This window comes from Muscardinus avellanarius (genome assembly GCF_963383645.1).
Source record: "Muscardinus avellanarius genome assembly, chromosome: 2".
Classification (NCBI taxonomy): domain Eukaryota; kingdom Metazoa; phylum Chordata; class Mammalia; order Rodentia; family Gliridae; genus Muscardinus; species Muscardinus avellanarius.
The window spans coordinates 11,519,590-11,547,166 of NC_137787.1; the positions used below are offsets into that span (position 1 = coordinate 11,519,590).

Genomic DNA, 27,577 nt, shown 5'->3' on the forward strand with positions numbered 1-27,577 from the left:
GACGCTTCTCTTAATCACCAATAACTAGGAGGAAAGGGGCAACAGGAAGAGGTTGAGCTATAGAAAGGGCCCTATAGTGAAGCAACTAATGTGACCAATCAGAGGGTATGTAATAGTGGAGGACCGAGCCTCTTTAAAACGCAGTAGGTACATAAACAAATGTTTCAAAGTAAATCACCAAAGAAACGTGGGATGGAGGGAGGGGGAGGGAATGGGATGGGGGCTGGAGGAGGGCTAATTGGATGATGTGTGCTTGTATATCCTCTCAAGTCTTGTACTCCAATGTGATTGATATATGACTACAATGCACCAGTTTAAAAAATAAATTAATTAGAGGAAACATATGTATCTTCTTCTTTTGTGCTTAGCTGATCTCACTTAACATAATGTTCTCCAGGGTTTTCCATCTCCTTCAATAAAAAAAAAGAATATAAGAAATAAAAAAAAGAATATAAGAAATAAAATTAATTAATTAATTAATTAATTAAAAAAAATCAGGCTTAGTGTCGGAATCTCCTAGAATATGTCACTGATCTTGCTTTAAGTTGTTTTGAGATGGCATCATTTCAGAAATGGCAAGGCTGAATTTATGCGAAGGAGTATGTTAGCGGTCTGCTGCTATAATAAATAAATGAGACGATCAACTTAAAAGGAGAAAAGATTTATTTTGGCTCACAATTTCATGGGTTCAGTCCATGATGGTTGCCTCCATTGCTTTGGGAGAGGCAGAATATCATTGCAGAAGCAGGTAGCAAAACAAAACTGCTCACTTTATGGCAAGAAAGCTAAAAATAGACAAGGAACAGAGATTCCCCCTCCCACCTACTGACCCTAAGACCTCCCCACTGCCTGGGCTCCACCAGCTGCTAGTAGTGCTAACCGGGCAGGATGGTTTTACCACGTGGACCTTTGGAGGATACTTAGGACCCAAACTATACCAGAGTATATCAGGTTCGTGTAGCAAATTGGATGAATAAATGAGTATTTTAATCTTTCTTTCCTTTAAATAAGTATTTACAAAAATTTACTCGAGGTAAAACAAGTTTCAAAAACTTTTTTGTTTTTATGTATATGTGTGTGTGTGTGTGTGTGTGTTTTATCTTTATTTTAAAAATATTTTTCCCAGTGATACAAACATATATACACATAGCACTTAGGGTGTCTCCCTTTGGGTCTCACTCCGCTACCCACTCCTCCCAGTACATGACAGTGAGTTTGGCAGTGACAGCTTTATATATGGACACAGTATTATTTGAACTGTTTAATTATTCTTCATTATTTCTACTATTTCTCTTCATATCCTTCCTTCTATCTCCACCCATTACTCCACTGGTCTCTCCTCAATTATCTAAGCCCCTTTGTTTCCTATTTTTTCTCTAGCTTCCACGTATAAGAAAAACATTCAACACTTGACTTTTGAGACTGGCTGATCTCACTTAGCATAATATTTTCCAGCTCAGTCTATCAATTTTTCTGCTAATAACATACTTTTGCTCTTCTTTATGGCTGGTTAAAGTTCCATTGTGTGGATGTACCACATCTTTGTTATCAATTCATCTGTTGACAGATACCTAGGTTGGTTCCAGATGACCCAGGTATCCACTCCTTGGTATCTTTCCAAAAGAATTAAAGTCAGAATACTAAAGTGACACGTGCATAACTATGTTTAAAGCAGTATAATCAAGCAGTATTTAAAAGTTACATAAAAGTAGTAGATGAAAATAGAAACCCTTGAACAAATATTTGAGTGGCCCCAACAGAAAGGAACTGGTTGACAACTTAAGATCTAGACTAGCAAGGATCATGACTACTGGATGGCTAGAGCATCCTAGAATCAATGCGGCCATAAAGTATAAACTTCCAAGTCAGGCAGAGAAAAATAAAATATTGCTAAGAGCCCTGACTTCGGGTACTGCCTTAATTTGGCTACAGACCAACTTTTATAAATGCATCTGAAAGCATTAGGTATAAGATAACATTTTCTATACGGACGTCCAATATGGCAGCCACAAGTCACATATGACTGCTTAGTACAATCAGCATGACTAAAACTTTTATTTATTTATTTGGTATTAATAATAGTTGACATAAGAATTAACAAATGCACTTAACTTGAACCAATGTAGTTTCAAAACAATGCTTTTGCTTCAAAGTCAAATAAAATCCTTTAGAAAGGGTAAAGCCGGGTGGTCCATGTGGGTGCAGCTATTAAAAGGAAATGATGATCTGGCACTCAATTTAATTATTGGACAACTTTCAAATATGATTGGAACAATCTAATTTTTCAAGTGGAAATTTTGTGAAATCTAAACACAAATCAAGTCTCTATCATGAAAATGTAGCTTCTGAATAAAGATGAGTCTGCCCTCCTGGCCACTCTGCTATAAAAATGTTCTCATTTTCCATTGTCTCTGGAGAGAGGGTTCACGGACAGTTAATCCTACAGAAGTCTGCCTTATGAGGTGGTGACACCGCACACTGTGGGGGCTGCGAAGGCAGGAGCTTGGCAGGTCGCTGCTCAGATTCTCCGGAGTCCTCGACCTGGGACAGCCCGGCTTCCCTTTCCCAGTCAGGTCACTATTCCTCGGAGCTGTTCAGTCCCAAGAGGTGCTGGGGAAAGTGACCAGGGAAGTGATCCAAAAACTCTGTTAATATAATTTATTTACAAATAAAGTATAAATATACAGTATATCATATATCCTGCAGCCACGCCCCAAAAAGATTTACTTTCAAGTATATATATATTCAAATATAATATGTAATATTTGATAATTACATAATATGTAATAATTACATATTATGGTAATTGAGTGTAATTATGCAATAATTACATAATATGTAATATGTAATATTCAAATATATTATGTAGTATGATGTATACTCACATTATTTTATTTCTATCCTCTTCCTTTAACCCAAGTTTAAGAGGACAACCCTATAAATATTTAAGAGGTATTCCAAAACAAAAATGTTTACACATAGCCCATACAAAAAGAAAAGGTTGGATTAGTGCTCATAAACATTAGCTCAGATGCTCAGGAAAGCAGCTGATGCTATTCTAAATATAGGCCACCTGCTTTGCCCCAGGGAGTCAGACAACAGAGCCAGTGACTTGGAGAGGAGAGCTGCAGAGGGAAGGCGGGGTGCAGCATCGCGGGCACAGGGTCTCTTAGAGAAGGGCAGATCATGAACGCTCCTTGTCCCCAAAGCACAGGTGAGCCCTGATTCCAGCTCTGAAGTTGTACATTCTTAATGGAGAAAGCTGAGTACACTGACCATCAACTAGACCCAAGCACTGGAAGCACTAATGTTTCTTCAGGAGTATTCTTTAATTGCATTCTACTGTATTCCCATTTTGTACAAGAGAAAACAAACTCAGAAAGGTGGTGTGACTTATCCATGAAGAACAGAATGATGAGTTGAAGGTCGTCTTGTTTCAAGTCCCTGCCACCCACGCTCCTTGCCGTGCGCCATGTTTGCTGTGAGGTGCGCCTTTCCTCTGGAATCACTTGTCAGGACCCCTTCGGCCTTTGAATTCTGTCCTCCGCCTCTGCACCAGGCAGCACTAATGGGGAGAGGACAACTTTCAAGGATCCCTTAAGGACAGGCCTGGGTAGAAAGTTGAACCAAATGAAATTCTTTTTTATAGGTCAAATTTTGTCAGAATTGGTGATTTCATGATATTCAACCTAAGTGCTTACTCATGATAATAACCCAAGAGCCCTGTGACTGTTAATGGACTTCCCTTAGGAGAGTTTTAGGCCTAAAAAAGAATTGTACATGTCCTTTTGCCTGAGGCACACCTAGAAAACAGGTCTCCTCTTGCCTGGGGAAAACATGCCCAGAATCATTCTCCAAGAATCATCAGTCTAAGAATGTATAATCCTTTGGAAATATAGGGGAAAACATATTTGAATTAAGCAGAAATTGCAATTTTCATGATTTAAGATGAAAGAGAGTGTCTTAGAAGTACTTGCAAATAGCAAAGTGTAGAGATGCAAGATAAGATAGTAAACCAGGAGCTGCACCACAGAGGGCTTTTTTCCCAGGGAATTCTCAAACATTTGGCATTAACCAAACCCAAAATGCTCAACAGGAAGTACATCTGCGGCCATTGACTCTGAATGGGCACTGGCCTCCTTGACTGGCACTAAGGGCCACTGTAATTCAAATAGTGGGGCATTTGTCCACTCCCCCAAGATGTGTGAACCGGGGAAACACGAATAACCGCATCAAAGTGCCCTGGGGAATGTTTCTACTTATATTTCCAAGTATTTGATAAAAAATTATCATTTTTTGAGAAAAAAAGGATCTTATCATCTCAAGGCCTGGGAGGAGGGTTTCAAGAAGAATTTTGAAATTCCACATTATTAGTGATATTTACATTTTCCTTATTGTCAAGAATGATTTCCATGGCAGTGCAGTCTGGAAAGAGGCTCTTTAACTCACATAAAAGTTCTGAGCTTTGCAAAGGGGAAAAGTTACTGAGAACCCGGGATGATTCAGTCACAACCGCCATGTGTTTATTGAGCCAAAACAAAATTTCAATCACAACCCTAAATGCATAATAATTCTTGAGAGGTGAGCGCTCACACTATGCATTGCATTTCCTTAACTTCCTTTTTTTCCTAGAAGGAAGTGAATTGAAACAAATTGGAACACCTTCCAACCATAATATAGAAATGAGAAAATTTGCCTTGAATGTGCATATTCTTTCATAGGTCTAGATGCATGAAATCCAAGACTCCAGAGCAATGTCCACACATAATGTTAGTTACCAGTCCTTGAGTGCTGACTGTATGCCAGGCCCTATTGATTCACTTAATCCTCACAAATTCTCCCCACATTATTATTAGTTTCATTTTATAGATGAGTCATGGAGTATTTAAATTCTCCAGGTTTCTTTTTCTTTTTTTCTTTTTTTTTTTTTTTGGTGGTACTGGGGTTCCTGGAAGCCCTTCTACCTCTGGGCTACACTTCCAGACCTATTTTTACATATTTATTTGGAAACAGGGTCTCCTAAGCCAGCGCGTGCAGCTGGCTTCGAACCTGCGCGATCCTCCTGTCTCTGCCTCCCAAGTGCGGGGATTACAAGCGTGTGCCACCACGCCCGGCATAAATTCTCCAGGTTTCTAAAAGTGGTAGAGCAGGATACTAAAACATGTGTTTTGATTCTGTACTTTTTATTCACCAAAATATCATAACTCACCACTAGTCACCAGATGTCATGGCAGTCACCGGGCCCTCCAAACAAGGACAGTTAAAAAGGTAAGATGGTAAAAAAAAAAAAAAAAAAAAAAAAGTTAAAATTAAAAATAAAGCAAACATTAACTTCCATTTGTTCCAGAAAATGAGACACACACACACACACACACACACACACACACACACACACAACCTCCTCACACAACATTGAGAAATCCTTCCTCTTTTGAAACCCCTAGACTTCTTGCTTGCCCTGTGCAGCCAACCCAGGGTTGCCTGAAGACCAGTCAGAAAGTCTCTCTGCTGCCAGGTGTGGTGGTGCACGCTTGTAATCCAGCATGTAATCTCAGGAGGCTGAGACAGGAGGATCACAGTTCATAAACAGCTTCAGCTACTACTTAGTGAGGCCCTTTGCAACTCAGTGAGATCCTGTTTCAAAATAAAGAACAAAAAAATAAAAATAGGGTTGGGCATGCAGCTCAGAGTGCCTCTAGGTTCCATCCTCAGTACGGAAAGAAAAAAAAGAAAGAAAGAAAAGAAAAGAAAAAAAAATCTCTCTGCTTCCAAAATTCCTGTCAATACTTGTCAATTTCAATTGCAAACTGTCCGGTTTCTCACCTTTTTACTGTCCTTGGAACCTTTGACAGCTGCTGAAATGAAAGCTAAAGCAGGTGGTTTCTTTGTCACACGTTTGTACTTAAGCAGCCTTCTTAATTGGGTCTCAGACTTATTTTTGTCATTGACAACCAAACATACACCGGTGTGATCCTTTAGGTTTATAGTTCTATGAAGCTAATAAAATTCTAAGTACTCACAATACTTAAGACCCTCAATCCACTGAAATTGCAATCAACTACATTTAAAATACAAAGCTAGCCTGGTGCAGTGGTGCATACTTGTAATCCAAGTCCTTGGCAGGCTGAGACAGGAGGAAACCAGGATACTGACCAGCCTCAGCTACTTTGTGAGGCTCTCCACAACTTACTGAGACCCTGATTCAAAAATAAAGAATAAATAATATGGCTGGGGGTGTAGCTTAGAGGTAGAATGCCTCTCAGTTCAATCCCCACTACCTCAAATAAAGAAATAATAAAAAACCCATAAAAGTAATCTATGTTCACTGTGATCAAATATTATTAAAAGACATAACTGAGTTTTGAATTATTTGATAAACTGTGTTGATGTAAAATAAGTTAATATTACATAATTCCCAACAGAGGGACCTGCAAAGAAAAATGAAACCCTCTCTTATTCACCTTTCTGCTCTATGTCCTCTCATTGGGTTGGAGACTGTCTCTTCTGTGCGCTGGGATTAATGAGACCTGGCATTTGCCCCAGATCTGCCAAGATGGTCCTAAACCTTACACTGCACCACTGTCTGACCATTGCTCCATATCCTCAAATAACCCTGCTCTGTAAGCGATATCAATTTAAAAGTTTACTCTTTATACTCTTCATTTGTAGCTACAAGAAAAGCAAAAACTTACCTGCTGAAAGGTAAACACTGCCATCTGCTGAGATGAGAAGAAACCCAGGAATGGCCTCCAGCCTTCATTGGTGGAATCAGTGTATTCTTCTTGTTCATCAAAATACCTGGACATCTGGCCAGGTGTGGCAATTACTTGGCTAATAACCCACAGTCCCCAGAAAAGGGGAGCAAAGGCAACTTTGTTCAAAGGATGAATCCAACACTCTCCCAAAGCCAAGCAATCAGCATTCTCCCCCTCCTGGTATCGACAGTTCCATCCCTTCCAAGTCCACAAATCAGTCATAAACTGGGTTTTAAAGTTTCTAGATAATACAGCTTCAAACTCCAAAAACAAGAGGAAATTTAGGAGTAGAGAGAATATGTTGGTTTGGAGCTGATGCGTAACTCAGGGAGCTTACCTCTGCTGCTTATCATGCCCCATCCATATTCTAAGTCAAGATCCATTCTGGAAATTTCTTATAAATACAAAGGTGTCCCAGAGGTAAAGAGAAGGTGAAGGGGCAGGGGATAAGAAGACCTAAGGTCATACCAATTTCTAAATGCATGTTATCATCTCTAAATTTGAGCCCATATTTTTTTCTTCTTAAAGATAAACATCCATAGGTGATCTAAGGAGTAAATCTATAATCTATCCTCCATCTATTCCACTGTTATACCTGACAAGTGGGATAGTTCTAAGTCCCATAGTAAATACCCAAATCCATATATTCTCAAGCCTTTTATATAAAATGCTACAGTGTTTGCCTTGGTGGTGTCTTTTTGGATAATACCCCCCAAAACAGCAGCCAAAGCAGAAACAACAACAAAATGGGACTATATCAAATTACTGGCTTCTGTACAGCAAAAGAAATAATAAACAGAAATAAAAGTGCAGATGTATAGGTATAGATATGGATATCGATACAGAATTCAGAGGCTCCGAAACTTACTTGGTTTACTTCCCTCTTGGCAGAAAAAGAACTAGTCAATGCCCACCTGGCAATCTACCTTCTTTAAGAAAATAAACAGAAATCTGTATTTTGTCCCAGCATCCCCTAGGGGCAAGATTGCCCACTTTGAGAGCCTATGTATGATAGATAATAGAATAGTATGCAGCCATCTTGTGGCAACATGGATAAACCTAGGGAGTGTTATGCTAAGGAACTATCATCCCTAAAAAGAAAGACAAATACCACCTGATCTTACTTCTATGTGGAATCTGAAAAAGTCAAACTCAAACAAAACAGAAAGTGGAAGGCCAGGGGACAATCAGTGTTGGAGGACGGGATAGCAGGGGATGTTGGCCAAGGGGCACACGCAGACTTGCAGTTATATGATTAGTAAATTCTGGAGTACAGTATAATACATGTGCTTATAGTCATCATGGGGACTATAATAACTAATGTAAATTTGAAGTTGGCTAAGAGAATAGATCTTAGTTTCTCCACTGGAAGGGAAGAGGTAACTCTGTGAAGTGATGGATTTGATAACAGTTTGACTGCAGTGATCTTTTCACCATACATACCTGTCAAAATATCACATAGCACACCTTAAATAGACACCATTTTAACTCATCAAGTACAACTCAATAAGGCTGTCAAACTTCCCAAGTAACAATAATTTTGATCCAGCTTCCTATAATTCAAGTTCTCCAGAACTGTCTCCTTCCAACAGCCATACTAAAAGTTTTACTTTTTTTTACACTTATTTTTTCTTCTTAAAGATTCATAGGTGATCTGAGAGGTAAATCTTTCCTCCATCTAGGCCACTGTTATACCTGACATTCTTCTTCAATAACCTTTTTATCCTTAAGAAAAACAGAATAATGGAGCCAGAGTCTCTGAGTTCTAAAACTAACTTCACCACCTCATGTCTAGATACATATGGTAAATTACTTAACTTCTCTATGGCTCATTATTTTTGTTGTTGTTTTAAACTCAGGGCATTTGGCTGGTTCACTGAGAGAGGAATTAAATAAAAGGATCTCCCTAATGTAGCTGGGCAATGTCTGGCACATGGTCAACACCCAGCCATATTGGCTACTACTTGTATTATTAAGAAAATGAGTTGTACAGATCTATTGTCCAATAATGTTCCTATAGTCAACAACACAAATAAAATATGTCGAGGGGATAGGTTTATGTTGAGTATGCTGCCCGCAAGAAATGAAAAGAAAAAAAGTAAAGAAGAGGAAAAAAATTGTTAAAGGAGATGGATATATTTAATGTCTGGATTGTTTAGATAGTACCAAGGTGTGTATGTCCAAACTCATAAGAATGTACACATTTAAGTATGTAAGATTTTTATATATCAATTGTATCTTAATGAAGCTTTTTTTTTTTTTACAGTACTGGGTATGGAACCCAAGAGCATTGTATCTCCTATCTACACCCCCAGCCCTATTTTTTTAGTAGTTTTATTTTTGAAACAGGATCTCACTGAATTGCAACGGGCCTCCGTAAGTAGCTGAGGCTATCCGCGAACCACGATCATTCTGTCTTCACCTCCCGAATACTGGGACTAAAAGCATGCACCATCACGCCCAGCTCAGTGAAGCATTAAAAAAAAATGATTTTATAACATCCTCATATATTCTCTTTCTCTAGATGAAGGCACCATTAGTTTTAGCTTGTACTTTACTTTTAACATTAACTTTTAATATGTATTTGGGCACTTTTACAATCCTTTAAAAAAAACACATTTTTTCATATTCCAGCAATACTTAGGTTGGGTTTGTCATCTCTCATTTACTTTGTTTCCATCCACATTTTTAAATTTAATAGTCTGAATGCCTATTCTGTTTAATTTATCCTTTGAGAAAAAACTGCCTCCGAGTTTTTTTCATCCCACTATCAATTGAGAATATATTTGCTATGAAATAAGAACCATTTTTATTTTCCTCGTATAACGCTGAAAACATATAACAAATGTGCACTTCATGAGGCATTTTCCCCCAAAACTTTATTCAACAGAAATTATAACAATAACCTTGAAAGGAGAATCTAGGAAACACATCGTTAAGTCACTTTGGTTTCACAGATCAGCATCAAGGTGCTACTAAAAAACAAAGCACCATTGATATTGTGAGTAGCACCCACCAAGCCTCATGCTGTTCCCCGCCATCCCATAAATGGCTCCAAGGAATGATAGAACTTCGTCAGTTTTAATGGTCATATATGGGAAGTTAAGGACAGAGTGCGGGAACCGGGCTTGTAGGAAAAGGGAGAGGACATGAGGTACCAGAAGAGCTCGCTTGTGCTCCGGGAAGCTCAAGGTCTTGACCATGGTTGCTCGTAAGCTGGCTCACAGCCGACGCCCCTCAGTCAACGCCAGATCCTGCAAGTATTGTCCTTGCTGCCTGAGAACACAAATTTCACAGTTATTTTCTCTTTGTGTGACTCCCTTCACTCTCTTCTTTATGATCTGCCATTTTCTGGGTCACTGATACCTAGCACTAAGCCACACATGCTAGACTCTCTGCATCTAGCTGCGGAGACCCCGACGGCCCAGATATTTTTGAAGGAGAGATTTTTTCCCCCCATGATACCAGCCAGTTGTGAACGGAGCCATCTCGCACCCCCGCTCACACCAGCAGCAAGATTCTTGGAGCAGCGTCTTGGAGTTGGACAGGAGGCCAGCACTGCAGCCAACTCCCCCGCCATTGGGAGGAGTTGCATTGCAGCCAAGTGATCATTTCTAAATAATAATTCTGAAATAATCTGAATGTCTCAGGTTTGGGTGATGAGTTTAAGAGGAGGCAGAGTATTCCACTTGGGAACACTTTAAAGTCTCCCTAAGCCTTTTTCACCATCAGTGGGTGGGACTGGCTCTTCCCCCTCCAAGGACCAGGTACAGGGCATCCATATAAGAAGCCTAAGGTCTCTAGGCACTGGAAAATCCTGCAAAAGCTGAACATCCTGCAGAAGGCCTCCTCACATTTTTAAAAGCATGAAGATCACACTGGCCACTTTGCTGCCAGTTTTTTAAATCATATGCCAACCTCAGGCAGCTCACTGAAAAATGCATGCAATTTGTCACATCAGGATCCACCCAGGAAATAGGACAGATTGAGCCACATAAGGGGGTCACTCTGCTAGTGGCAAGACAGGTGTCTCCCCAATCCAATAAGCTCAGTAAGCTCCATCGTCCATTGGGACAGTATTTAGCAATTGATGCTTTGGGATACAATTTTAAAAATCAAGGATATCTTGAACTTTAGTGCCAGTTCTTAAACAAGGCACAGACAACTAACAGTCTTTCCCTATACCCTCCAGGGTTTTCTGTGAATCTAATTCTGGCAATAGGTATCCAGAGCTGGACTCACTTGGAACATGAGGTGACGAGAGGCTGGTCCTGGCCCAGGGCAGCCCTGCCTTTCACATGGCAGGGGCTCCCTGTAGGACTGACCGGTTGCACCCAGAATTTCCCCAGTCACAGGGAGGGAGCTGACATTGTGTTCACAATAAAATATCTGGCTTTTTGAAATAGCATTCTAGGAATACCTACAATTTGGTTGACATTGGAAAATCATAAGCCTAACGACAGTAGCCTGCAATTTTAGTACGTATCCATAATTAAGTAAAAGTGGGAGATGTTTTAGGAAGGTAATGCTCAGCAACCCTGAGGTTATATGTCCAGAAATCCATCGAATCAGTTAGTACCGGGAGCCAAGCTTGATTATGCGATCCTTAACTTCTTAGATGAGTTCAGAAATTTTAAAATTTACTCAAGAGAATGAAAATCGCCGAAAACCAAGCAGATTGAGTCTTCTGTGCACACCTGGGACATCCCCACCCCATGCTACTCAAGCCCCCCACTCCCGGCCACGGCCTCAGGCTCTAACCTTGTCATGCATCTCTCCTTTCCACAACTCAAACTAGCCTGTTCTAAATTCAGATCTTATAGACTGTTCATGATATAATTAGTTCACATTAAATCGCTAACCATTAGGAAAATGCTCAATACAAGCTCTCATCTGCGAGCATTAGCACTTTAGTGGGGAACGTTTAAAGAGAAAGGAACTATGCTCAAAGAACAAACCTTGAGGGGGCTATAAAGCCACCTGTGAGAACTCGGGCCCGGGCTTGTTCGGGTTTCTAAGGCTCACTGACATTCACTTAGTACTAACCCCTCACCCCACAGACAACGGCAGGAATGTGATAACCAGTAAGGCCGCCTCCCAAATCGCTGCTTTATCTTGAGCATCTAAACTTCAAAATCCACGAGGCCATGGTCGGTGGCACAGCTGAGTTCTAATGTGACTAAGATTAAATCACGGGACCAGAAGGACATGCCAGGATGAGCCAGGGACCTTGGAAAAGGGACAGCAGTCGGGGGCGAACGCCTTTTGGAATTCAGCGCGGGAACTCTAAAAGCCAATTTAAAAGAAAACCAAGTCTGCGGTGCGTGTTTGTCCCATACCTGTGATGACTATGTTGCCTTTATAGTTGAAAGCACAGGAAAAGATTTCATCCATGTGTCCCTCGAGAACCTGAAGGCACTGGCCGGTGTGTGCATCCCAGATGCGGGCTGTTTTGTCGGAGCTGCCCGTCAGAAGCCGGTTCCCTTGGGGGTTGAAAGAAATCTGAAAGAGAGAAAGAGAAAAAGAAAAGCAAAAGATCACAGGTTGGTGCAGCAGTCCCCAAGAGCTTGCCACCAGCAAAAGAGGAACATGGCTGAAGCACCTGTCCCCTCCCCGGCCTGGTACTTATTCTTACACAGAACAAGTTCTTCGGGATGGGAAAAATATTGCAAAGATTAACACATGAAAATTGAAGTTTAGAGCCGGGCGTGGTGGTGCATACTTCTAATCTCAGTACTTGGGAGGTTGAGACAGGAGGATCGCAGGTTTGCTGCCAGCCTCGACTACTCAGTGAGGCCCTCTGCAACTTAGTGAGACCCTGTTTCAAAATAAAGAATAGAGCCAGCCGGGTGTGGTGGCGCACGATTGTAATCCCAGCACTCGGGAGGCTGAGACAGGAGGATCACCATTCATGGACAGCCTCGGCTACCTGACTGAGGCCCTTTGCAAATCAGTGAGACCCTGTTTCAAAATAAAGAATAAAAAATAGGTCTGAGGGTATAGCTCGAAGGTAGAATGCCCCTGGGTTCCATCCCAATACTGCAAAAGAAAGAAAGAAAGAAAGAAAGAAAGAAAGAAAGAAAGAGAGAGAGAGAGAGAGAGAGAGAGAGAGAGAGAAGGAAGGAAGGAAGGAAGGAAGGAAGGAAGGAAAGAAAAGAAAATTGAAATCTAACTACATGAAAAAGTTTAGTTGCCTATTCCTTCACAATTCTAAGTCTAAGGACCAAAGCACCCTGGAGACTTACATATTCCTTATCCAGCTTCTTTCCAAAGACTCACAATGCCCTCTGTGCAAATAAAGAGGCAAAGCTCTGCCTTGGATACAAACACAAGGCCACCTCATCCCTCTGCAACCCCCACAGGCACCCCTGCCACCTGACCTTCTGTAATCAAAAGACAGATGCGCCTGCATTCCCTGCCCTAGGCTAAGTGAATCTTGGTCAACAAGAAAGGACTTCACACCACTGCTTCCTGCCGTGCCCTCTCTCCCTAGACATGCTTGAGTAAGTCTCACAGCCAGGCCACTCTATGGCATCTGAGCAGCGGTCCCAGGAGCCTGGGGGCCTCCATTTCTTTGGGTGTCACACCAGTATCCCTCTTTAATCATCAGAAGAGGATGACTTTGGCCACTTCCTCTCTGGCTGAGGGTTCGAGGAGGGCAGGTCCACCAGTGCCTGAGCACTGCCCAGCACAGATCTCAGAAAGGGTTTGCCGGATGCATAAAGGAACAAACCAATTACTTTAACTCCAGATCCCACAGAAATCCTCTCGCCAGATGGCAATGCCATAAGAAATACATTCGCTTAGCATGCATAAGAGGTAAAGATGTAGACTTGGAGAACTCTTTATAATCACACGTCTACAAAAGCAGAGGTGTGCTTTGTTGAGGGTCAGTGCCACAAGTCAGTAGCTACCCAGCCAGAAGCTCAGGAACTCAGAGGACTGGGCTCCCTCCTCACCCACCCACTGCGTTCTGCTTTTCCTGTCCCTCCATCCCTACACCTCAGCCTATCAGGAGGGTGTGGGCTGTGTTGCCATGGTGACCAACGATGACCAGCAGCAGGTGCAGAGGCTGGAAGGGCGGGAGTACAGTGCAGGCCGTTCCAGGTCCTGGGAAGAACCTGCAGAGCCCTGGGACCTTCAAGCTGATGTTATATGAGAAAGGGCAAATATTATCTCAGGTATGAGACCAAGGTTTTGGGTTGAGCTGAGGGGTAAGAATTACCAAGCCTCAGAACACTAGAGGGCTACGCTCACTCTATGAATAAGCTTTTGGGAAGAGTGTACAGAAAAATCCTCAAATCCAGTCTTGGAGTTGAAAAATTAATAATGTTGTACTTTGTGTTAAATATTTTCAGGAAATACACCCTCAGTTACATCTAATTTATAAAACACTTGATGCTGAATGCACAGCATGGTTCTCTGGCATAATACAAACTTTCATTTTTACTAGAACCAGAAAAAAGCACTGTGTAAGCTCCTTAGGTTGCTTTATGATGTATTTTTAGCTAACTAAATATTTTGTTCATGGTTAAGGAGAATGTTATTTTATACTTTGGGAAGTATTTTACAAATCATTTCTTATGCTGAGTGTTTGAGAGGAGGTACTTAATAGTCTTTTAGGAAAGTGATTTTTAAGGGGCAAATGATATAATTTAACAAACTCTAGTACTTCAGTGCAAATGGACTTATTTAATTTCTAGAGACACTGAGACTTAATGCCTAAGCACTAGATGGGTCTATTTTCAAGGGAATAAAAGTGGTTGCACATATTTTGAAAGGAAAACTAACTGAAATCATTAAATTCCTACTAAGGCAATCATATACAGGTGAAGTTTGTCAAATCTAATTCTTTTTTTTTTTCTTTTGAGGTACTGGGGATGGAACCCAGGGGCATTCTACCTCTGAGCTATACCTCCAGCCCTTTTTTAATTTTTTATTTTGAAACAGAGTTTCCTTGGGTTGCAAAGGGCCTCACTAAGTAGATAAGGCTGTCCTCGAACCGTGATCCTCCCGTCTCAGCCACCCAAATGCTGGAATTACAAGCGTGCACCACCAAAACCGGCTAAGAATTTATTTTCTAATTGTGTTGACTACTATAATATTTCTTGTATATTCTGTTTTCTTATACTTTTCCTAGTGCAAAGGTAATATTTACCTATACCAAATATTGCAAAAACATAAAGGAATAGCTAAGATCAGCATGCTTCTGGCCTCAAACCTGCAATGCTCCTGTCTCAGTCTCCCAAGTCCTGGCATTACAGGCATTTCCCACCATGCCTGGCAAGTGGTACACATTTTTGCAAGAAATTTTATTACTTGATTCAAATATATGTGGTTCTTAAATAATGATAAAGTGCAGACATGGCAAATGAAGTCCCCTGATATAATTCTCGCACGAGTATCTCTGTTGGTTCCAGCGACAATATCTAACACCACTGTGGACTCCGGCTGAGGTTGAGCAACCTCTGGTCCTGTTTATTTAGCTTAGTTTTAACTGCATTTTCTCTGCACCAGTCCACTCAGTGTCAGGAACACCTCTTCTCTACTTATCCCCCATTTATACACGTAGTAGGCATTTTAAGAGGCAAATTACTAAACATTAAAAGTCAAAGGATTAATTTTTAAACCTTATTATTTATATTAGCCATGATGTTTCTTTATCAAAAGTAAATAAATGAGAAAGCAACTCACCTTTGAAATTTCACCTTCATGGCCTTCCAACTTGGTGATGCATTTTCTTGTAGCTGTACTGTAAACCCTCGCTGTTCCTTTTTGAGAAGGGTAGGATATGAATCAACTCATCTGAAATGGAGAACTTTGAACCAAAGACTTCAAATTGCCTAACTATAGCCGGGCGTGGTGGCACATGCTTGTAATCTCCACACTTGGGAGGCTGAGACAGGAGGATCGCACAGGTTCAAAGCCAGCCTCAGCTACTTAGTGAGGCTCTCAGAAACTTAGTGAGACCCTGTTTCCAAATAAAATATAAAATAGGTCTGGGAGTATAGCCCAGAGTATAGCCTCTGGGTTCCATCCTCAGTAGCCCCCCCCAAAAAAAAACACCAAATTGCCTAACTAGCTCTTCTCCATGCTCTATGTTCAATGCTGTTTAATACAAACATTTTGTTTTGTTTTGTGGCATTCTACCTTCAAGCTATGCCCCATCAATGGCAGTCAAGCCAATGACTCATAATCTAACATTATATGTAGTTATCACAGAGGTGACAAGGGTCTGTATATGTATACGTGGTTATCAAGAATATGTCTTGGACACATGCAGAGAAGAGATGGTCATCATTGAAATAAGGTACATATAGTTTCCATCAGAGCTGATCCTCCAGAAGATGACCCATGGTGTAGAATCATGCATGCTTAGAAAGCAAAGAATAAATTCTTCCATAAACTAAATATATGAACAGATTTCTCACCATCAGCTGAAGCCGTTGCAATGAGCTTTCCGGCGTAATCAAAGCAGCTGTCTAGTATTTCATCATCGTGACCTGTCAAGGTTGCCACACATTTTCCGTTTGCAGCATCCCACAACTGCAATTAAAAAAAAAAAAAACTAATTTCTTACTTAAAGTGTGAAGATGTCCAGCGAGCGTGACATACTTACAGCTAGTTAAATAACTGTGCCAAAATATTCTTCATTCGGTTAATTTTGATCTTGAACTTTGACCAAAGACAGTGGGCACCCCTCTGGCAGGGTATACTTTGGTCACAGAGAAGGCCAAAGTCAGACATTTGGAGTCTGCACAACATTAGAAAAAGGAAAAAAATCTCAAAGTGCGCACTTTAGCGATGAAAGTAGAAGAAGCCCTTTTATCAGAAGTGCGTGATAAGAGCTGGATTCCAAACTATAATACCAGAAAAATAAAAGTGCATTAGAATAGTTCAACATACCTGATATATAGGCAAATGAAAATTCTGGAGCATAAGCTTTGAGTAACAGAAACTGTGAGGTAGAGAGAGATGCTTGATTGAGGTCCCTCGAAAGTATGTTAATCAACATTTAGCAAACGAGCAGCACGAGAGTCAACAAAAAGAGTGTGCCTCTTCAGATAAGATCTTTAATAGATTTGAAGCAATCGAAATTGATTGGCTATCTCATAACGCCTTCACACAAGAAATCCAACGCATGTAATAAAAGTTTGCCAATTATTATATAGAAACGAAGTAGCTTGCATATGAACTATATATAACTTATACTACTTTATAATAGATTAGTTTATATATGATAATTGGCAGATGTTTGATAGCATTACAAAATGATGCAGTAAGGGGTAGAGAGAAGATGAAGCCAAGGTATTGGCCCAGCTCACCATGCAGGTCTTGTCCATGGAGCCAGTCAGTATTAAAGAGCAATCCCAGTTGAAGACGGCGCTGCTGATCTCAGCGCAGTGGCCGATTAAGGTGTACACCTTCCTACAAGAGGCAGACGACTAAAACTTGAAAGACGCCTTGCTGGAGAATAGGCACACAGCAGTGGGGCCAAGCCCACTGAGTTAACCGATCTGCCCTTTAGTTTTGACCAAATAATGTCTTTATTACAGCTCAGAAACTACTAATTTATTTCAACAAAAATGTATTTATATTTTAAACAAAGATAACGTTACCACGTCTGACTTATTCCGTTCACTATCATGTTCTCCAATTCCATCCGTTCTACAGATTCCCTCAGTACGTATTGCATACATGCACTGAAATTCACTCTGTGCCCCATAAAGAGGTGTACTTAAAATAACTGTCAAGTATAACGCTACTGAAGGCAACATTTCAGAAAGGGATGCTTGAGAAGTATTCTTAAGGCAATGAGCAGATCCCCAGTTGTTCAGAAACTACACACCAAGTGACTGAAAGGCCCAGGATTCTCTCTCATTTCTCCTTGAACACCCCTGATGCTGAGCCCCTGTAGCGACATGCAGACAAGTCCAAGAGTGAATGGGATTGTTTAATTTAATTAACGTTTTGGCAACTAGGATCAAAACGTGTTAGGAAGGAAATTGAAGTTCCTGGATTAAATTATATTGGGGAAATTAACCACGAGGGTTTTTTTTTTTTTTTGTATTCATGGTATTCAGAGATACTCTAAAAACAAATATTGGAATTTGATTACCTGACATGGGATAAATAAAAGCTAACAAAGCTATTGCTAACACTCTACTTTTTAAATTGTAACTCTACATGCCCATGAGGCTCGGTGTGATAGAAACACGGATGTACACAGCATCTGGTGTTTCCCTCTGGATCCCAGCCCCCATACAGAATACTGAGACTGGTTTCGATAACTTCATGTTCGAGCATAGCATTATTCCGTTTCCTTCATCAAGTCTCCTGCTTCCGCCTCCCCCAATCCCTTTCACTATTTTACTAGTATCTCCCCTCATTTATCCAAAGTCCTTTTTGTTTACCAATTTCTCCCCAGCTCCCACAAATGTGTGAAAACACATGGTCCTTTAACTCTCCATTCATCTTTTATGGTGCTTTTTGGCATTATTTGGGCAGAATCCTGAGAAAGAACTTACTTTATGAAATATTATTATAGAATAAATTAGTGCTTTCAAAGTATCCTTTGATACATTGTTCCTGTGGAATCCAATGTACAAGTAATAAATACAAAGTAAAACTAATAAATAGAATAAGATCTTCTTAGTCCCCAGCCCAGGTTTAAAAAATCTCTTTTAAAATTTTGTATTGGTGCATATTATTTATACAAAATGGGGGGTTTCTTTGTGGCATATTTGTATACATGTAAAAGCATAATTTGATTAATTTCTCTACCTCACACTTACTTTCCAGTGGACGCGTCCCACACAGCAACGGTGTGGTCAAAGGACCCCGTGATGATTCGGTTCCCTGAGGTGTCAAAGGACAGGGAAATGATTTCCGCCGAATGTCCCTAAAAATAACCAGACATCACCATTTATACCTGTGGATAAAACAGCTCCAAGCGCACAATGTCATAATCTAAAAAGAAATGCAAAGAGAGAAGGCAACGCTGTAGAGACAAGAAAGAGGCCAGGGGCCAGCTGGGGGAGGGGCTGCAGACCACACAGGAGTGGTCAACATCGTCTGGAAGTCGATTCTGATGATTTGATAACAGCTGTGCACTTCTGTAAGGTTACTAAAAACATTGCCTTACACTGAAAGCAAGTTTACTTTCACTCAGTAAACCTGTTATAAAAGATGAAAAGGAAACGGAAGGACAGAGAGAGGGAGAGAGGGAGGCAGCAAGTAGGAAGGGAGGAAGGAGGTCATGTTTGGGGAAATTAGACAGCTTCTTTTATGTTGCCTTGAAAACACTATAAAGGACTGTGTTTGAGACCAACTGCAAGCCCAGCCGCATGCCTCTCCCTGCTGCAGGTTCTGTGGCTCTGATAAGAGGCCCCCACCTAGAATATACCTCTGATTTTCCTAGTTATTTTAGTAAATTGAGGTAATCATATTTTAAATACTACAAAGAAGCTGGGCGTGGTGGCGCACGCTTGTAATCCCCGCGCTTGGGAGGATGAGACAGGAGGATCGCGCAGGTTCGAAGCCAGCCTCAGCTACTTAGTGAGGCTCTCAGCAACTTAGTGAGACCCTGTTTCCAAATAAAATATAAAATAGTTCTGGGAGTATAGCCCAGAAGTAGAAAGCCTCTGGGTTCCACTCCCAGTACCACCAAAAAAAAATAAATAAATAAATAAATAATAATAATAATAATAATAATAATAATAATACAAAGAATGCCAAAGTTCATTTGCAAACGAACTTTCTGGTTGATCCCAAATGACCAGAGTGGAATGGGCTGAACGTGAGAATTCTAGACACACGAAAGAGTGTTCTCGGTGCCAGAGACAAGTGCTCAGAGCAGGACTCGTTCTGCCTAGGCTCCGCCAGGAAGAAGAGTCGTTTCAGTTAAACTGCGGGCGTTAACAGAGCCTTCCCTGGAAAAAGAGGTATAAGGAAGCAATACCCCATGAAATCATGAAAACCAAGTTAAGAAAATGTATGTTTATATTAATAATGCGAAGCACTCAGAATAAAGAAAGCAAACCCTTGGTGTTACTTTTAAGAATGGCTTTTTCCTTCTTATTTTAATCCCAGTTTTAACTTTCTTGGGCAAAGGATACTGTTTTCACTTTTGTGTGTGTGTGGTGTGGTACCGGGGATTGAACCCAGGGGCATTCTACCTCTCAACTACACCCCAAGCCCTATTTTATTCTTTATTTTGAAGCAGAATCTTACTAAATTGTGGAAGTCCTCACTATGTAGCTGAAGCTGGGCGCAAACCTGTGATCCTCCTGTCTCAGCCTCCCAAATACTGGGATGACAAGTATACGCCACCACGCGCAGCTTTTTAATTCACTTATTACTTTAAATGGACAAGAAAACTTTATTTCCCATCCAGCTGACACCTCTGATGACAACAGGGAATCAGCCCCTTTTGTTGAGGTCACAGGGGCTGGGGCGGAGGGGACGAGCGGAGGGTGGGGGTCCAGGAAGGTGCTAGACCGGGTACTTGCTGGTGGCCCACCAGAGCAGAGGCATCAGCAGGGAGCCCGCCCTGCGGTGCCCTCCTGCCGCTCCCCTCCTGTCCTTTACCTCTTGCTACTGAGACTCCTCCGTAATGCAGGTGAGGAGGACCGTGATTCACCTCTTCCAAATGGGGCCGGTCCACACCGCCAGCCTACACCCACTTCCCTGTTAGCCAGACAGACGACACAGGCTCTAGTCTGTGAATCTGACAGATTAAAGTTCACCAAAACTAAAGCTCAGCCGGCCTTTTCCAAGCCCGTTCAGCAAGTGTGCCGGACATTCAGCAAACCAAGGGGCACACTCAGATCAAGCATCCGCCACAGCTTGAAACTTCAGCATCTAACTCGACACTGTAACAAAGACACAGAGCAGAGCGCACACAGGGCGGGCTCATCCGTGTCCCCAACTCACTGTCAGAGTGAACACCTCCTCTCCGTTCTGAATGTCCCACAGTTTGGCCGTCGTGTCCATACTTCCAGTAGCCACCAGGGTACTTTGAGGGTTAAAAGATAAACACACCTGAGGCACAGAGAACAGAGAGACGTCAGGAAGACGGAGTTCCGAGGGTCGATTCGAGATGGGAATCTTGCAATGAATCTTGGAGGTTTAGTTTAATTCTTTGTACATGAGAATTCATGTGAAAGCATCATATAGGTGACCCGCTCTGCCCAGGTGGAATCCTGAAGCAATTTCCTTCTAGAATCAAGTCCTGTCCCTCCACTTCACGGGCTCAGGCTCCTTCTGCCACTTTCCAGACCGTAGAAGACCGTGAGCAAAAGCCCGTGTTCCTAGAGCTCCACGCTGCCTGGCTGCATCTAACACACGGGTGGCTGTCATGGCAGTTCTGATAAACCCCCTCACTAAGGGACCGTCACTACACGGGCCTCACACCGAGACCACGTGCTCAGCGGCCATCGTGCGGGCCACCCATCCAGAGCTGGGACCACTTCTACAAGGTGCCCCATGCTTGTAGGCCAGACTTCCACACACAGTTAATATTTAGTAAATACGGGTTGGACAGATGTTGTTCACTGTCAAAAATATATGACTGTCTTCCTAAGAACTATATATTAAAAAATCTTCTCAAAATTCTAAGGAAATGTGGATTCATGGATTTATGCTCTCTCTCTCTCTCTCTCTCTCTCTCTCTCTCTCTCTCTCTCTCTCTCTCTGACCTTGGACAATTTACACCCTATGCCTCAGTATTTTCAACTGTGCCCCCAAATGGAAAAACACCTATCTATTAGGCTTGTTGGGAGGCACAACTAAGCTCACACATGCAAGGGCGCAGGAAAGAGCCTCGCAGTTCTAAGTACCTCTCAAGGGTGGGTTTTAATTTTTCACTGCAGTGTCCCGTGTTTACAGAGTACCTTGAACCCACGTAGCATGCATCTTGTCAGATGAATACGCCATGAATTCGAAGGATGAGTATGGACAAAGTTTGCTCCCAAAATAAACAGGCTGTTTATTTCTAAGAATTTTCACTTCTTCTGCAGGGGGCCAATTATCTCACTAATTGTTATAAGAGAATTGGCCAAGGGCAAGGGCGACCCCACCAATGTAAACTATTTAGAATATCGACTATTTGACTATTTATACAAACATGAGATCTAATAGTATCCAGAAAAGAATAAGCCCAAGTATTTTATGTTATATAAAATAGGTATATTAATACCTCTACCCTCTTTTTCTGAGTCAGTAATTTTACTCTTTTGTTTTTGTTGTTAATGGGATTGAATGCAGGGGCATTCTACCTCCGAACTATACCTTCAGCCCTATTTTTTTTTTTTGGAAACAAGGTCTCACACATTGCTGAAGGCCTTGCTAAGTTCCTGAGGCTGACCTCAAACCTGCCATCCTCCTGTCTCAACCTCCCAAGAACTGGGGTTACAGGTGCGTGCCACTACGCCCAACTTGAGTCAGAGCCTTAAAGACAAGTTAATGAGAAAGAAAAAGTAAGTCTGGCTATGATACTCATGGTTTATCTGTCCATGTCTACTTGATTAAGGCAGGACCATTCTTTGACAGCGTTGGCAAATTATTAAAACTTAAGTCATTTTTTTTAAATTATTTCAACACCACCATATAAAATCTACATAGACTAAAAGTCCTGGGTTGGAATTTGAAATTAAATTATAAAAGTATAACTGCTACTTTCATCATAGGATTTGTAAAGAAACAGAAACATAAAATTACACGTTGAACTATTCAACATACTCACTATTTCGGCTGTGTGGCCCCTAAAAGTATGGTAACATTTCCCGGTTTCTGCACACCATAATTTGCAAGTCTTGTCAAAGGACCCAGTGGCAATTTTATCACTGTGATTTAAGCAATTATGACATTGAAAAACAAATTCAGCATGTTATAGACAAGAGATGTTAATACATGAATACCTATCTACTTGCAAATTTTAAAACTATACTCGATCCTGTATGCCAGTGAATAATTAAAGGTCTAATTTTTTTTGGTGGTACTGGGGATGCAACCCAGGGGCCTTCTACCTCTGGGCTACACTCCCAGACCTAATTTATATTTTATTTGGAAACAGGGTCTCTTAAGCCAGCGAGGCTGGCTTCGAACCTGCAGATCCCTGTCTCTGCCTCCCAAGCGCAGGGATTACAAGCGTGCACCACCACTACGCCCAGTTTAAAGGTCTAATTTTTGAATGGTGTCAACCTATATGCATAATTTTAAAGATTTTTTATTTTTTATTTTTTATTTTTGGTGGTACTAGGGGTGGAACCCAGAGGCTTTCTACCTCCGGGCTATACTCCCAGACCTTTTTTATATTTTATTTGGAAACTGGGTCTCACTAAGTTGCTGAGAGCCTCACTAAGTAGCTGAGGCTGGCCTCGAACCTGTGTGATCCTCCTATCTCAGCCTCCCAAGCGCAGGGATTACAAGCGTGCGCCACCACACCCGGCTTAAAGACTTTGCATTAAAGATATAAATAGATGGAGCCGGGCATGGTGACGCATGCCTGTCATCCCAGTACTTGAGAGGTTCGAGGCCAGCCTCAGCTACTTAGTGAGGTCTTCTGCAACATAATGAGATCCTGTTTCAACATAAAGAATAAAAAAATAATTCTGAGGATTTAGCTCGAAGGTAGAATCCCCGTCGGTTCAATACCCGATACCGCACGCACGCGCACACACACACACACACACACACACACACACACACACACACACAAGATTGACTTTCACATTTCTAAACTATCATTTGCCTCTGGAGTGTCCTCCAGGTCACAAAGCATTTTTCATCCACTCCTGCTGTTTCTCTATATCTGCATAAGATAAGCTCAGAGCCCTGCCAGGTGCCCACATGGCCGTCCTTCTACCCATCAAACGCGTTGGTCTCAAGCCGCCATTTTTTCTTGATTAGTTTCTGTTTATCACAAACTGTTCTTTATATCCATATGACACCATATTGTAAAATGTGTTGCTAATGTAAGAGTTTTTTGGAATCCTGTTATTGAAACAAAACTTGCTCCTGAGCTGGGCATGGTGGCCATTGGGAGGCTGAGACAGGAGGATCACAGGTTTGAGGACAGCCTCAGCAAGTAGTGAGACTCTCATTAACCTAGCAAGACGCTGTTTCAAAATAAAAATAAAAATAAAAATAGGGATGACAGTGTAGCTCAGAGAATTGCACCAGGGTTAAATTCCCAGTACCCACTACACACACACACACACACACACACACACACACACACACACACACTGCTCCTGGCCTAATGTATAAAACAAACACACTAAATTGGTGTATGTTTGTTCCTCTTATACACACGCGTGCACACATTCACACACGCACTCCTACATAGCTGACTTAAACTCAAAGACCAAAGACCATAAAGTGCAATTAAAAGTACTGTATTAGTACATAAATACATCAAATTAGTATAACCCCTTAGGGGGACTTTCACCTGGAGCTCTTGGTAGAATACACTAGAAGGGCCAGATATATTCCTCACCTCTACCTCTCCAGAAAACTTGGTTCTCAGGTGGACACTCAAAAAAAAATCATGTCTGTTAAGTAGACTATTAAAGGATATTGTATTGTATTATATTATAAAGAACTGCACTGCAGTGAAAGTAGTAATTATATCAGTGGTAAACCAGCATCACTTATAATTTCGATAAAATTTTTACTCCCACAGGTTAGTCTAATAATGTATTATAAAAAGTGTCATTCTCTATAATGTAAAAATACCTATAGTTAAATATTCTGTCATTTAAATGTAGTACTTGATCATTTTAATGTGCCAATTAAATTTGATTGTGTCATCACAATTAGTATAATTTGAAAGTATTACATTTTGAAAAGCTATAATATCATTAGAAACCTAGATATTTTTAACTGTCATATAAAATTTCTACTCTCAGTGCACTAAAATTTTATATAATTTTAATAGGCATGGTGGTGCATGCCTGTTAATCCTAGTACTTGGAAGGCTGAAACAGGAAAATCTCACAGGTCTCATTCCATTTCACAATAAAACTACAAGCTGTAGACGTTTGATATGATTCCTGTAGGACAGATGATAAACTCCAATTCATTGACCCACTGTCTGGCCCCTTGCCCCAGGTGTGGTGTCACACGCCTGTCACCCCAGTACTTAGGAGGCTGAGACAGGAGGATCGCAGGTTTGAGGCCAACCTCAGCAATTTAATGAGATCTTCAGCAATTTAGCAAGACCTTATTTAAAAATAAAAGATAAAAAGGACTGGGGGATACAGCTCAGAGGTAAAATGCCCCTGAGTTCAATCCCTAGTACAAAATATATATTTTTATAAAATATAAATGTGGTAGATATAGTATAAAATATAAATGTAAAATATATATATATATATATGTGTGTGTGTGTGTGTGTTTTCTTTTTACCTCCTGCTCTTCCTACCCTCAAACCCTCTGACCTCTTCTCTCTGCCCAAGCGATCCTCCTAAACAGCTTTGAACCTCTTTTGCCTTTGAGAGCGACTCAGTCCTACAGAATGGAACCTGCACTCTTCTGGGCGCCCTGACCGCCCTCTCTTCGTTTAAAGTGGACAATCACAAAAAAAGACTTAAAGTTTTGTCTTTCAAAATCTTAAAAAGTTCAGCCTTAACTTCCTAATTAATTATATATAAATATATACTCCTTTACCCATTTTCCTTTTGTTGCTGTGGTGATGGTGGTAGTCCTGGGGACTGAACCTCCTACCATTGCCCTCCACCCTCTGTCCTACTTTATATTTTACTTTGAAATAGGGTCTCACTGAACTGCTTAGGGCCTAAGTTGCTGAGGTTGTCCTCGAACCTGCAAGCCTCCTGTCTCAGCTTCTTAAGTACTAGGATGATAGGCGTGTGACCCCACACCTGGTTATGTATTTATTTATTTATTTATTTACTTACTTACTTACTTATTTATTTTGGTGGTACTGGGGTTCCTGAAAACCCTTCTACCTCTGGGCCACACTCCCAGACCTATTTTATACTTTTTCTTCTTTGGAAACAGGGTCTCTTAAGCCAGCGCAGCTGGCTTCGAACCTGCGCGATCCCCCTGTCTCCGCCTCCCAAGCGCGGGGATTACAAGCGTGCGCCACCACGCCCAGCCCACACCTGGTTATTTATCAATTTTTTGGCAAGAGGCCAGGGCCTTTTCTTTAACTAATTGGCGTTCATTATGTTAATTATCTGTCCTCCAGGAGTCATATCAAACACCTACAACTTGTAGTTTTCTTGTAAAATGGAATAAAAAACTTAAAGCACGTATATCTACTTGTAGAACAATCTGAGCACAGACTATTGCCATATTTTTATAATGTGTTTTCTGATTTAACATCGATCTTGCCCACAACTTCATTTAGTACCAGTTTTTCAAGAGATTTAATTTGCTTTCATAGGAAACAACAGCTTTCTTTTCACACTCATATTTCATATTTTATATAATATTTCAATGATTTATGTAATTAAATTTCATAATTACAATTGAAAACACAGGTCTGTAAACAAATGCAGCTAGCTCTTGATCAGGTAATGCCCTGCCTGTGGAAAGGGGAGTCAAGCTCCCCCGTGGGACGCCTCATTGCCGCCAACACCCAGGGCACACGAGCATCAGCAGGATACCAGCAGCAGGGCAGAAAACACTGAGTGATCTACTCAGCTGGCCCATCAGAGGTTGGCTTCAAAATGCTTCTCTTGTTCTGGGCATTTTGATTTGACATTTTGCCACATGCATTTTTTTTCAAGCTGGAAAAACTGAAAATTAACTTCTACCTAAAGCAAACCATGTTACATGGTATGTGCACGCCATATTTTCCAAGGCCACCGGCCCAATGCGCTCAACATGAGGGCGAACTGCCCAACAGGAAACTTTCAAGGGCTGAGAGACAGTCTTGTGGGACATGAACTGGTAGAGCCCTACTCTTTACCTCTGAGTAATCCTGGAGAGAGTAACTTGATATTCTTTGTGAACATGATACTCATCCTAAAGGCTCTCTAGCCTTGGAGGGATGTATTGAGAAGACTACTAAAGCACATGGTGGGCACTCAGTAACTTTCAATCCCGTCTTCCCTGGTGCCAGGAGCTGGAGGGTTGACTCGCTGAACTGATTAAGGAGGAAGTGAATGAATGACAAACCCGTAAGGATTGTTGAAGGCTATGGCGTACACCACGTTCCTGTGGCCCTCCAGGGTGTGCAGCTCCTCTCCAGACGCCGTGTCCCAGAGCTTGCACGTCCGGTCATAGCTCCCCGTGATAAAGCTTCAAGAGAACATAAACACATCACAGGAGGTGAATGGCGGTGTGTTAATACGACTTCATTTGCACCGGGCGTGGTGGCGCACGCTTGTAATCCCCACGCTTGGGAGGCGGAGACAGGAGGATCGCGCAGGTTCGAAGTCAGCCGTGCTGGCTTAAGAGACCCTGTTTCCAAATAAAACTGTAAAATAGGTCTGGGAGTGTAGCCCGGAAGTAGAAGGGCTTCCAGGAACCCCAGTACCACCACAGAAAAAAAAAAAAAGACTTCATTTGCTAAAACAATAAGAGATCTTTTTTTTTTTTTTTTTTTTTTTTTTTTTGCTTTTTTACGGTGAAAATCCTGCATGCAGAACAAAGAGATTAAGAGTAATATCCAAACCCTTCCTTTGGCTTAGAAACTTGTCTTTCTCTCAAAATCAAAAAAGGAGCCACGAAATGAAGTAGTTCTAATAAATAATAGCATTCCTACAGCATATATGTTTCTAGTGTTAAATAACATGTAAATAATCAGTAACATTTTATGAAAATCTATCTGTAAAGAGCTTCCTTCCCTC

At 41.3% G+C, this 27,577-nt stretch overlaps 1 protein-coding gene across 2 annotated transcripts in view; it reads right to left on the reverse strand.

Moving 5' to 3' along the window:
- Nucleotides 1–9,996: 9,996 nt before the first annotated feature.
- DAW1 (dynein assembly factor with WD repeats 1) overlaps nt 9,997–27,577 on the reverse strand; it is a gene marked incomplete at both ends in the record, with an annotated part of 42,499 nt that continues 24,918 nt past the window's right edge. The window contains 9 exons of one of the 2 annotated variants that reach the window (XM_080689736.1): nt 9,997–10,031; nt 12,095–12,257; nt 15,450–15,526; nt 16,187–16,301; nt 17,081–17,183; nt 18,551–18,657; nt 20,691–20,798; nt 22,501–22,600; nt 26,904–27,026. In XM_080689736.1, coding sequence (XP_080545862.1) covers nt 9,997–10,031; nt 12,095–12,257; nt 15,450–15,526; nt 16,187–16,301; nt 17,081–17,183; nt 18,551–18,657; nt 20,691–20,798; nt 22,501–22,600; nt 26,904–27,026 — 931 coding nt within the window. The remainder of the gene's footprint in view (nt 10,032–12,094; nt 12,258–15,449; nt 15,527–16,186; nt 16,302–17,080; nt 17,184–18,550; nt 18,658–20,690; nt 20,799–22,500; nt 22,601–26,903; nt 27,027–27,577) is intronic. The other variant, XM_080689735.1, reaches the window with a different exon arrangement.